This window comes from Engystomops pustulosus, chromosome 2 (assembly GCF_040894005.1).
Source record: "Engystomops pustulosus chromosome 2, aEngPut4.maternal, whole genome shotgun sequence".
Classification (NCBI taxonomy): domain Eukaryota; kingdom Metazoa; phylum Chordata; class Amphibia; order Anura; family Leptodactylidae; genus Engystomops; species Engystomops pustulosus.
In genome coordinates this window covers 13,471,692-13,484,906 of record NC_092412.1, presented here as the reverse complement: position 1 = coordinate 13,484,906, position 13,215 = coordinate 13,471,692, and the positions used below count along the sequence as shown (strand labels likewise).

Below are 13,215 nucleotides of genomic sequence, written 5' to 3'. Positions count from 1 at the left end.
TGGGCGAGTGCCTGAACGGATTCTTCGGAGAAGAGCCGGCGGGGAATTGTCCCAATTGTGGCGCCAGATGAAGACTCTGAGTATGCATCAGAGCCTGCTGAAAAGGAGAACTCTGGATCCTATCACATATGACCGGCTGTACCAGATTGTGATCCCTCGGAGGGACGCCAAGATAGTGCTGGATATGTACCACGACCAGTCCGGACACTTTAGCATTCAGAAGACTGAAGCTACCCTCCGGAAGCGCTTCTACTGGGTGAACATGAAGCCCAACATCGAAGCCTGGTGCCGGGAATCCCCAGCCTGCACCATCACTCGGGGAGAGCGACACAATCAAAGGGCCCCTCTACATCCCATTGTGAGCCAATGTCCTCTGGAGATCCTGGCTCCGAATCACGTGAAGTTGGAGCCCAGCAGTTCCGGTCACACATACGCCATGACCTTCATAGACCACTATACTAAATTTGTGGTCACCGTACCAGTCAGACTTGTCCGCAAGGACCACCGCAGCGGCCCTGTGGAAGAGTTTCATCCTCCCTTATGGCTGTCCATATAAAATCCTTATGGACCAGGGAACTGCATTTGAGTCGCAAGTGTTCCAGGAGCTGTGTACCCTCTACGGCTGCAAGAAGCCGAGAACCACAGCCTACCATCCGCAGGGCAATGGACTCTGTGAGAAGATGAACCAGACTCTCATCAATATGCTGACTGGCCGAAACTACTACCGGAGTTAGTGTACCAACACCCATTGCTCCACAGGATACACTCCCTACTACCTGATGTTCGGGAGACATGGCCATCTCCCTGCCGATATGGCCTTAGACATGGAATCCCCCGATTCCTAATCTCTACTTCCCCAGACTGATTGGGTTCAAGAACACCAGAGGCGCCTGGCGGATGCCGGCAAAATTGTGGACCTTTGGGTGGAGGAGGCCCAAGACAAACAAAAAAGAGACTATGACCGCAATGCCTGCGCTGAGCCTCTTCCCCCGGAAAACGAGTGTGGCTGCGAAACAACCATCCCACCAGTAAGCTAGATGGGCGTTGGGAGCATGAGCCATACCTGGTTAGGGACAGTCTCTCCCCTGAAGTCTACGAGATTTCAAGAGGAGACCGTCCATCACTCCGAGTACACAGGAACCGGCTGAAGAGATGTCTACGATCCTTTGCCCCTGTGTCGAATCCTCTGACCCCAACTTTCAGTCCAAGAGTCCCTTTGTGTTCATCTGCTCCTAGTTTTCTTGAACTTGCGACTGTGCCTCAATTCTGTGTGGTTGTCTCCACCTAACTATGAGAGTTACTCCGGAGAGGTCACCATCCCCGCCGCAGTCCCCAATACTGCTGCCTGTGGAGGATGAATCTGTCCCAGAACCTGTTGCCCCCGTCGCCTCTGAGGCGCCTGCGATTCCTACTCCAGTGCCTGATTACGGAGATGATGATGAGGAGCTCAGGAGATCTCAGCGAGAGACAAAAGGGAAACCTCCTGCGTATCTACAGGAGTGCCAGCTGTCCCAGCACAAAGGTCGGAAGCCGAAGGCCGTCCGCTTCACCAATCCTGCGGTACTCACTGCTATTTTCGGACCACTCCGATACAGAGTAACCCTTTATGGGCTGTAGCCCTTAACAGGTACTGTATAAATATTGTATATATGACATTTTTTCTGCTACTCCCAGTTGGGCCGAGCCCACATAGACCTCATAGAGCCGGACACTTTCCTGAGACTCTTCCCCATTATTTATCTCAGTCAAGAGACTCTCCTTGAACTGTCTTCCATTGTTATATGCTATGTTAGCATCAACCTCTGCTGACGCAGAGCCACTTCTCTTAAAAGGATTCTGTCCCTCCACATCTAGAGGAGACCCTTTGGCTGCACTTTTCCCACATCAAGGGCTGTGCCCAGAGGATGGACTTTGCCTTAAAGCCTTCTGAGAGACTTTTAGCCAACTGCCATAGAGGAAAAGTTGCTAGTCTGATGTTTTGTACTGAATGTTTCTCATTTGCAGGAATTGACATTCTGTTTGCATATCCTATGTCTTTTTCTCCACAGGAAAATGGACATTTTGACTTGTGCTTTCCGTGCTACCACATGTAGCCAGTTCCTATATATAACATTTGTAACGTTAAATGTTCAAGTAATTTACCCATTGGGCTTCTAAAACCAATGTGCGCTCAAATGTTTGCACACCTGTCATTTATTGTCAGTAGTTTGCAGTTAACATCTTTCATAGGCTTTGCAGGTGATACAAAGACTGTCCAAACGGTCATGCTATGTAAATCCTGACCACAAGCTTACGCCTAGAATCTGAGCTTGGTCATTGTGTGGCCTCTGTAAACTGCAGGTCCTTAGGGGACCGGGGGTGTTCACTTAGAAGCACCTAGATGTCATACACACAGGGTAAGACCGTCAGACGGCAGGTAAAACTGTACTGTATGTATTGCAGGTACCTAAATGTTCAACTATTTGTCACCAAGGATGAAGAGTTTTCGAACAAATAGTCAGGCCTTGGTGCAAGGAGTGGATTACAGGACATGACACCACACCTTTCAGATGGAGCATGCTGTCTGAGGCTGATTGCCAAATTGCTGATGCAGTAGTCAACCGGGCTCCAATGGAAACTTTGCCGCTGTTTGGACTGTTTCCCATTAAAGGAACTGTAAGTTTTTACCACGTTACTTCAGTGTCTCCAGTGTGCATCCTGTGCCTAGACAGGGGTGGATGAGGCCTAGTCTAGGACCAAACTACCATGATACCGTCCACAAGGCGATAACCCTCTAGGGTACCCTAAATCTCCCAATCTGCCTCTCCCTTTTTATCATTTACTTTTTATCTAGCATTTCTTCTCCAATATGCAAAGAAGGTCATAGCTTTGATAAGATCCTATTCTACTCATGTCAGAAAATATGTGTTCTGGACTTTACAAATAATCAGAGATCTGTATATTGGCCTATACATGTGAATGCATGGAAGAATAGGATACATGAAAGGCTCTTACCCTCCTCTGTCACTGATGAGGGGATTTCCTCTCCGCTCCTCCTTCCACAACTTTCCTGGAAAGATCCAACATGAAGGACATGAGAAAACACAAGAAGGAACAAAAGTTTATAGTACATTTATCTTCATTCCATATTACTATGAAGAATTTACAATTGCATTACCTGATGATCCAATGGGACATTCTGCTCTTGTTCCTCTTTGTAACGTTGGGAATCTGCAGAACTGGGACATCTCTCCGGTGGACTTCTATGAGTGGATCCATCTATAGGAAATATACACAGTGACTGATACATTGTCTATATGTGATGATGAGATGATGGAGGAGGTGACCTCACACCTGCTCTGTCCTCTATAATCAGGAAGGTCTCCTCTTACCCAGTGATATGAAGGTCTGGTGGTCCTCCATCAGAAGGTCATTGTACCGATCCTTATGTCCTTCTAAATACTCCCACTCCTCCATGGATAAATATACAGCAACATCTTGAGATCTTACAGGAACCTGATACACACAATGACACAGTCATCACCCAGACACCTCCCTTGTGTTATTGTACAATGTCCCAGCATTCCCGGTTGTATTTACCTCTTTGGTCAGCAGCTCAGTGATACTGGTGGTAAGTTCTAGGATCTCCCGCTCATGTTTCAGTGAATGAAGTGAGGCATTAGATGCCACACGTTCACCGGACGCCTTCTTCACCAATGTGTAATCCTGTGTATGGGGAGACACTGATCACTACATAGATCCTATTCATAGAGATAAGAGCCGTGTCCTGGGAGACTCTCACCTCTCCAGTTATTAAGTAGATGATCTCTAGTGTGAGGTCTAGGATTGTGTCCGCCATCTGGTCTCTATCCTTCTTCATCCCTGTCGAGTCAGTGATGGAGCGGACCATTGTCTTTGGAATGAAACTTGATCTACAAGATTGATAATTAAAAGGATTCAGATGTTGGTGGTCTGGAGAGGTTATGGCTTGGCTCCGCTTTTACTCCCCAGTCCTGTACTACAAACAGGAAAAATCAACAACAGATCTAACAAATATTTGTCTAGGAAAGTCACTTGGGTCCATAAAAATCATTAATAGCTATGGGCAATTCTTGGTAAATGGTCTCCATTTGATACTTCCCTCCATAGTTGGGTTTTGTTCCTAAACTGCCATCTCCTCCCTCCACACCAATCAAGGTAGAAGCACTTAAATGTATCCTACTCTGAGCTCCTAATACCTGGCCACCTCCTGTTTGATCAGTTTTCTCTCTTTGGAAACTGACATCCTCCACAATTCAAGATATACGAGATCCAGCTGCAGAGACTCCATATCGAAAGTCTCCATGATAGAAGATGAAGGCTTCAGATTTCCCTATAACCATTATACTCCTCCTTAGCTTGGTCCTGAGAAAGGTCTATAAAGAATTGCCTACTGCAGGGCAGCCTGAACAAGTGCAACAATCAGATTGCTTACTTCATCATCAATTAGAGAAAAAGCAGAAATCTTACTGTCAGTTTTAACTGCATCCATTTTTTCTTAAATTGCAAGGTCTGTGTTCACTTCATCACTGTATACGTTGTGAGGGATCAACTCAAATAACTACAGGAATAGTGCAGGTAACGGTTTTATTCTCTTCCAAAACAGTTTAATAGATATATAACAGAAAAACACAGTCCATGTAAACTGGCTTGACAGGTTGTGTATCCATCCACCAAGATGGGGGTAGTTACTGTCACTACTGCTGATCACATGTAACACCAGCAGCTCTGCATGCAGTATAGCATACTCCTACACTGCAAAACACACCTGAGCTTCCTGGCAAAATCTGTTACCCAAACCTTGGCCTGGATATGTGGTAGTAGTAGTAGTAACCCTCCAAGCTTTTTAACTACTCCAATAAAAGCCAACCCCGATAAACTGTAGGAAGCAGCTGTACTACATTTAAAAACAAGTAAGAAACCTAAAGGTTTATGACCAACACTAACCGGTCACGTCACTGAGGCCGGGCACCTTGGTGACACATATCTGCCATTCATAATGGCCCCTTATGTCTTCTCACTACCTATATTGCAGTGTCCATGTTCACTCCATCCCTATATACTGTATATTGCATTGTCTATGTTCACTTTTTACCTAGACTCATAAGCAGGACTTAAGGGCCAGGAACATGGTCGTTGTGCTTCTACTGGTGGTAATGGAGCTGCAGAGAGAGGATATGTTTGATCTCCTCTGATGCAAAAAGGTGCCAGGGGATGCAGCGTATATTTGTAAGCAACAATAGGTCCCACAAAGTGGAGGCATAGGTCAATTACATGGAAGACAAAGTCTAAACAGCCATCAGATTATTTTTGTCAAGCTCAACCTCAAACCCTCCACCTCATCCCCCTTCAAAACAGCAAAGCTATATAAGCCACACGTCATAGAGCAATCACAAATGTTGTATGTTCTCCCAGTTGGAATTCCGTGGCTGATCCACTCGCCTCTTCCCCAGCTGGAGACAGAGAGTTGCAAGAATTCAAAGAAATTGTGTTGGAGTATTAGGATGTGGACAGCGGACCATCACATGAGATCTACAATGGTGATGAAACCCAACCGCCAACTGTTGTGGCTCTCTCTCCGATGTGCAGACTGACAAGGAGGGCAGCTGCGAGGGCGCGGTCGAGCAATTTACAATCGAAGGCAGTGGTAGTCAGGAAGGTCCCAAAATGCAAAGGTCAGCAGATAGCCCCACCCTGCCCAGCTACTCTGCACACACAGGCCCATCCAGAGGACAGTGCAGGAGACAGAATGGGTGTCATTTGCTACCTGTTTGCCAGTCTACAAAGCACAGCCAAGGTCTCACCAAGCTGAGCACATCATGTTTCACCAGGTGCCTGCAAAGTAAACATCAAAAAAGCCTGGCAACAGTAGAGGCTACCTCTTGGTTGTCTTATCATTCAGTCGGTGAGGGTAGGTGCTAAGTCAATCCGTCTCCGGGCAAAAGTAGAAATTGATCCAAATAGGGTGTGCACTGCGCCATGCCATATCCAAGGTGAACCTCACAACTGTCACATAGATGGGTAAACATAGGCAGGAAAGTTAATTGCCCATTCGGTTGAGGTAGCGGTTTCTGGGCCAGAGGCCGGGAGTGATCCGGCTCACATTTCGCCACCACCTCGGATTGCCAGACAGCACTCCTCGCCTCTAATTACCATTGCCTTCTTCTTCTTCATCCAGTCAGCACAACATTTATCAAAGCCATAGGGAAACAGCAGCAAGCTGTGCGTCCAATTTCACCACATTTGGAATATTTTTCCAGCCTTCCAGTACACGGTATGGAATAATAAATAACATCACTGAGAAGTAAGATTTGTTACGCAAAAAATAAGCCCTCACACAGAAAAATTTAAGAAAGTTAGGGATTTTTGAAGGTAGAAAATGAACGAAAAAACCCCTGCGTCCTTGAAGGGGTTTTTCCATGAAAGAAAATTCTCAAATTTTAATCCCCTAGTGATAAAGTGATAAAGATAATTTTTAACTCTTTACTTGTGCGCCCGATATCCAGCAGGTGTCGCTTCCCCCGCTGAGGTCCGCCGGAGTTCACCTTCTACTTCCTGTGGCATGTGCTTGATCTTGCAACACAAATAGTTTTTTTAAATTCCAAGTTTTTTCCGAATCCGTCGGGTTGTCTGACGGCCACGCCCCTGGCTTCTGTTGCGGGAAAGGTGGCGCGATGCGCCACAATCCGATTGTGTGCGCCGGGGGAATTTGGTGCAAAATGGAAATATTTGGGAAACCCGACGAAAGAGCGGCGTTCGAGCCCCATTATATGTGACATTAAACAGAAGTACAAAGCACTCGGGTCACTGATTACATAGCAATCGGAAAACCAGGCCCATCAGAGATTAGGATTTTTCGATAGATGGAGAGAAGAGACATCCCTTATTTTCTTAGGGAAGATTACTGAATTACCGTATATACTCGAGTACAAGGGGGGGGGGTGGCGAGTGGCGCAGAGGTATGCCTGCCGTACTACAGTACAGCCACCATACATTGTGTGAATGTGGCCTAAGTGCCGCTTTTTACTGGGGAAAACCAACGCCAAAATTTTGACACAGTTACGCAATTTTAGGCATATAACCTTCTAGCAATGAAGCCACGCCTTCTTATCAAGGACACAAGACAGAAAAGTGCCTAAAAATAGTCTGAAGACTAATAATAAATCACAACCAAATAACAATCCCCCGATGTGCGAGATAATTCCACCCCAAATCCTAATTCACTACATACTCCCAGCCGTATATAATATCACATCCAGCCCAAACATCAGCTCCAGAACCATCCCCCGCACTACTACTCCCACTATACAGTGTGTGTACTCCTGGAGAATGCTGGGAGCTGTAGTCCCTCCATATAGTGTGTGTGTTCCTGGAGAATGCTGGGAGCTGTAGTTCCTCCATATAGTTTGTGCGCTCCTGGAGCGTGCTGGGAGTTGTAGTCCCTCTATATAGCGTGTGCGCTCCTGGAGCATGCTGGGAGTTGTAGTCCCTCCATATAGCGTGTGTGCTCCTGGAGCATGCTGGGAGTTGTAGTCCCTCCATATAGTGTGTGTGCTCCAGGAGCGTGCTGGGAGTTGTAGTCCCTCCATATAGTGTGTGTGCTCCTGGAGCATGCTGGGAGTTGTAGTTCCTCCATATAGTGTGTGTGTGCTCCTGGAGCGTGCTGGGAGTTGTAGTTCCTCCATATAGTGTGTGTGTGCTCCTGGAGCGTGCTGGGAGTTGTAGTTCCTCCATATAGTGTGTGTGTGCTCCTGGAGCGTGCTGGGAGTTGTAGTCCCTCTATATAGTGTGTGTGCTCCTGTTGCATGCTGGGAGTTGTAGTCCCTCTATATAGTGTGTGTGCTCCTGTTGCATGCTGGGAGTTGCAGTCCCTCCATATAGTGTGTGTGCTCCTGGAGCGTGCTGGGAGTTGTAGTTCCTCCATATAGTGTGTGCACTCCTGGAGCATGCTGGGAGTTGTAGTCCCTCCATATAGTGTGTGTGCTCCTGGCGCATGCTGGGAGTTGTATTCCCTCCACATAGTGTGTGTGCTCCTGGAGCATGCTGGGAGTTGTATTCCCTCCACATAGTGTGTGTGCTCCTGGAGCATGCTGGGAGTTGTAGTCCCTCCTCTGATCACTTACCTCTTCTCTCCTCAGTGCAGGACACTCTCTACCTCACACACGTCCTCCTGCTCACTATCCACCAGTCATGTGACCCTGGGAATGTGATGTCACTGAAGGGCGGGGCCTCCTGGCAGGACAGGAAACAGCAGCAGGGTGTACAGAAGTGGTGGATGAAGGACCTGTGATGATGTCATAGATCATGTGGTCGGTGCAGGCGGGGCGTTATGTTGTCAGACTGCTCTTGGTTGTGAGCAGGAGGAACACTGGAGAATATAATCCGGCACCTCCCTTCACTCACCATCGGATCTTCAAGTCATTCCCTGAAGTGAAAGCCTCCTGTGTTTCCTAGTGTTCGAGTTTTCCCAGGTTTCCCCTGGGTGTGTCTATTCTCCAGTGTTCTTCTGAGTTCCCATGTTCCTGTGGCGATCCTGTATCCCGGTGGTCATCCTGAGTTGCCGCCTACCCTGTGTCTGGTTTCCTGGCTGCCACCGCGGGCATAGTCGCACCTGTGGAACGACCTGGTGGCGTCCCGCCGCAGCAAGACCATCCCGCTTTGCAGTGGGCTCTGGCGACCGGTCCCATGTTGCGGCTAGTACCATCATCCCCCGCGGCAGTCCAGGGAGTCCACAGACTCTTCCCACAGAGACTTTCTGACGGTTCACCCATCCGAACCGTGACATTCGACCTGTGTGTTTGATAAAGGCTGCTAGGCCTGCCTAAAACGTTTACATGAACTTTGGCCATGTGCCCTATTAAAATCTTTAAACTGCATATCAGTGTGCTTGGATTGCATTTTCACACATGATCTTGGACTTGGCCCCCTAATTTTTAAGCACCCTTCCATTTTAATTATCTGATGTGCACTAATATCTATTGAAGATCCTAGGAATCAAGGAAGAGGCAGCAACAAAATAATTTTATTGGGAGGGAATATAATTTTGCTACCTTTGGACTTTGAGGAAAAGAGATGTTCAGTTATTTATGTTCAGGGATTTAGGTAGCAAATCAAAGGGGGGGAGAGGGAATTTTCAAAGCCACAGTCCATCCTGCTTTGCGGCGGGCTCTGGTGAAGACCGGGTGCCACTTACATTCGGGTCCCAGGTGTTGCCTAGTACCATCTCCGATGGTGGTCCAGGGGGTCTATTGACCCCGAACCTTGACAGGTTTATTAGACTAATGTTCCAAAACTACCTCTAACATGCATTTTGGGGTATGTTGCGGATCTTAATATACTAGAGCAGTGGTGGCGAACCTATGGCACGGGTGCCAGAGGTGGCACTCAGAGTCATTTTTGTGGGCACTCAGACCATCACCCAAAGACAGAGTTCACCAAACAGGACCAAATCTTCCTGCAGTCCAAGGCAACTTAAGCCACACTTCATTGGCTGTTTCGAACTGCGGGAAAAGTGAGAAGGTGTTGACAGAACTGCATTATCTTTGAAGCTTATCCAGCTGGACCCACCATTCTTTCTCTGCAGAGAGACCCTGGAGAGAAGCTACAACAAGAGTCTGATTTGCCTTCCTTCTTTCAACTGTGTTGTTGGCCTCAGGAGGCCGATATGATTGAAAAATTAGGAAGAACAGGGAGTGATAAGTTACTGCTTAAAATGCCATGTTGGCACTTCACAGTAAATAAGTGGATTTTGGTTGTAGTTTGGGCACTCTGTCTCCAAAAGGTTCGCCATCACTGCCCTAGAGGGTCACAAGCTTGCCATTTTACATTTACTATGTTTAGCTACAAAAATGAATTGCCTTGCACTGGAAAGATGTCAGTCAGAATTTATTACTAGAGTTAACTTATCCCTACGATTGGAAAAATTTGTTTATCAGAAAAGAAACTCCCTGGAGAAATGTGAATTAATATAGTGCCCGTGGCTAGATACACCGGACTTACCAAGTTTTCCATTGATCAGGCAAAGAATGATTGGTAGAATCTCTAGTTGAGCGTATAATAGTGAAAGGTGATACAGTAACACTGCTACCCTCTACATTATACACTATATATACTGTACTGTATTAATATACATTTATATATTTATTATAATATATATTTAGCAATTTACCAAACTCTGTATCGAGAACCTCTGTTAAAAAAGGAAAACAAAATAGCTTGTGATTAGGAGGTATGTAATTGGTTAATTATATCCAATGCAAACTTGGTACTCGCTCGAGGGCGAAGGGATGGGAACGCTTTGTAATGTTTTGTTTTGCATTTTATGCAAAAAAAAAAATTTAAATAAAAATATAAGTCAAGATGGGTCTTTTAACATCCAGAAGATGCAGAACTTCCTGATGACCATTGGCAGGAGTGGGACACAAAGCTGGAAGAAAATATTCCTGATTTTAAATTAGTATCTGAGGCCACTTTAGCAATAAACGATGGAACTGTTCTTAGTATGATACAGTCTGGTCTTATCTGTAAATCCCCTATCCACCTCCGTCTCTTCGGTGTCCACTAAGACTCTGACAGCACTCTGGCCATATGATTGCCCAAAAGACTTGATGCCGGGCATGTCTCCACCACAGGGTCTGCGGCCATGCAGGAGAACCTTTATACGCAAGTCTTCTTCTCCTGCCGGTGCTGGATTCTTCTTCATGGCCATGAAGGATGGCTCCCTCCGTCCATGGATTACCACAGTCTCAAAGTTATGGTGAAAAACCACTACCCACTGCCTTTGATCACAAAACATTTTGATTGTCTAAGTGGTGCCAAGGTTTTCACCAAGCTGGAACTGCGGGGGACATATAACCTCATCTGCATCCGTGAAGTCGATGAATGGAAGACCGCCTTCATTACTCGATTCCAATTCTTTTAGAACAGTCATCCATTTCTAGGATACATTATCTCTGACAAGGGACTACAGATGGATCCTGACAAGTTGTCTGCAGTACTTAATTGGCCTTTCCCAGTAGGATTTTGTGCTATTTAGAATTTCCTGGGATTTGATAATTATTACCTTCAGTTCATACTACACTTCAATCTCCCATTGTGGCGCTGACCAAGAAGAATGACAATACTAAACTCTGGCCTCTGGCGATTGAAGGAGCTATCTGAAGTCTGCATTTGTTTCCGTTCTCAACCGGCCTGCTAGAGGTTGACGCCTCATCCGTTGGTGCTGGAGTCGTTCTCATCCAGAAAGGGCCCAGAGGCCGAACCCTCACCTGCGGCTTCTTCTCTAAGACCTTCTCAGCCGCAGAGAGCAATTATTCCATAGGTGATCGAGAAATTCTGGCCATAAAGCTAGCTTTGGAGGAATGGTGTTATCTTCTGGAAGGAGCTTGTCATCCGGTCCATATCAACATCGACCACAAGAATCTCCTGTATCTCCAGACTTCTCAGCATCTCAATCTTCGACAGGCTCACTGGTCCCCCACCTTTTCTAGGATGAACTTCTTGATTCAGTTCTGTCCAGCCGAGAACATCAATGCTGATGCTCCCCAATTCTGATGTTTGGGGAAGAACCGGCTCATCATATCATTCCTCCAGAACGACTGGTTGCTGCTGCTCCTGTGGACCTACGGCAGCTTCCTCCTGGCAATACTCCTGACCAGCTCTTGGGGACATTGCTCTAGTGTAGCTGGGCACCCTGGGGTGCAAAGATCTATCACTCTCATATTTCGTTACTACTGGTGGCCAGATCTGGTCAAGGACAATTTTGTGAGTGCCTGCTCTTCCTGTGCCCGTAACAAGTCGTCACGTCACATGCCAGCAGGTCTGCTCCTGCGGTTGCCAATACCCAGCTGCCCGTGGACTCACATAGCCATGGACTTTATTACGGATCCACCATCTTCTTCCGATGATACAATCATCTGGGTGGTAAAGGAGAGGTTCTCCAAGATGTCCCACTTTGTGTCTCTGCCAGGTCTGCCGTCGGCTCCATGTCTTGCCAGCTTGTTCTTCCTTCACATCTTTTGGCTTCATGGGCTTCCCCAGACATCGTCTCGGACTGAGGGGTCCAGTTTGTTTCCAGGTTCTGGCGTTCCTTGTGCAGGATATATATAGTGGTGTCTCCTGTATATACATCTATATGTATGTGTGTGATATAATAGAGGTGTATGGGGAGGATATATATAGTGGTGTCTCCTGTATATACATCTATATGTGTGTGATATAATAGAGGTTTATGGGAAGGATATATATAGTGATGTCTCCTGTATATTATATATATATGTGTGTGATATAGGAGGTGTATGAGGAGGATATACACTCACCGGCCACTTTATTAGGTACACCATGCTGGTAACGGGTTGGACCCCCTTTTGCCTTCAGAACTGCCTCAATTCTTCGTGGCATAGATACAACAAGGTGCTGGAAGCTCCTCAGAGATTTCGGTCCATATTGACATGATGGCATCACACAGTTGCCGCAGATTTGTCGGCTGCACATCCATGATGCGAATCTCCCGTTCCACCACATCCCAAAGATGCTCTATTGGATTGAGATCTGGTGACTGCGGAGGCCATTTGAGTCCAGTGACCTCATTGTCATGTTCAAGAAACCAGTCTGAGATGATTCCAGCTTTATGACATGGCGCATTATCCTGCTGAAAGTAGCCATCAGATGTTACAGGGTACAATGTGCTCATAAAGGGATGTACATGGTCAGCAACAATACTCAGGTAGGCTGTGGCGTTGCAACGATGCTCAATTGGTACCAAGGGGCCCAAAGAGTGCCAAGAAAATATTCCCCACACCATGACACCACCACCACCAGCCTGAGCCGTTGATACAAGGCAGGATGGATCCATGCTTTCATGTTGTTGACGCCAAATTCTGACCCTACCATCCGAATGTCGCAGCAGAAATCGAGACTCATCAGACCAGGAAACGTTTTTCCAATCTTCTACTGTCCAATTTCGATGAGCTTGTGCAAATTGTAGCCTCAGTTTCCTGTTCTTAGCTGAAAGGAGTGGCACCCGGTGTGGTCTTCTGCTGCTGTAGCCCATCTGCCTCAAAGTTGGACGTACTGTGCGTTCAGAGATGCTCTTCTGCCTACCTTGGTTGTAACGGGTGGCGATTTGAGTCACTGTTGCCTTTCTATCAGCTCGAACCAGTCTGCCCATTCTCCTCTGACCTCTGGCATCAACAAGGC

General features: G+C 46.7%; 2 protein-coding genes across 6 annotated transcripts in view; one reads left to right on the top strand and one right to left on the bottom strand.

Annotated features, from left to right (window-relative positions):
* The window catches only part of LOC140119790 (uncharacterized), an 822,703-nt gene that overhangs the window by 84,880 nt on the left and 724,608 nt on the right, over nucleotides 1-13,215 (bottom strand). Inside the window, exons 1-5 of one of the 5 annotated variants that reach the window (XM_072139177.1) lie at nucleotides 8,142-8,281; nucleotides 3,782-3,911; nucleotides 3,580-3,705; nucleotides 3,372-3,495; nucleotides 3,158-3,258 (exon numbers count right to left, since the gene is read on the bottom strand). The exons of the other annotated variants lie outside the window; for them this stretch is intronic. Of the exons in view, the coding sequence (XP_071995278.1) occupies nucleotides 3,158-3,258; nucleotides 3,372-3,495; nucleotides 3,580-3,705; nucleotides 3,782-3,889 (459 nt within the window). The 5' untranslated portion in view covers nucleotides 3,890-3,911; nucleotides 8,142-8,281. Of the gene's footprint in view, nucleotides 1-3,157; nucleotides 3,259-3,371; nucleotides 3,496-3,579; nucleotides 3,706-3,781; nucleotides 3,912-8,141; nucleotides 8,282-13,215 lie in introns of those variants that run through there. 5 annotated transcript variants of the gene reach the window in all.
* Nucleotides 1-13,215, top strand: part of LOC140119963 (uncharacterized) — a 1,020,783-nt gene that overhangs the window by 843,905 nt on the left and 163,663 nt on the right. The window lies entirely within an intron of this gene.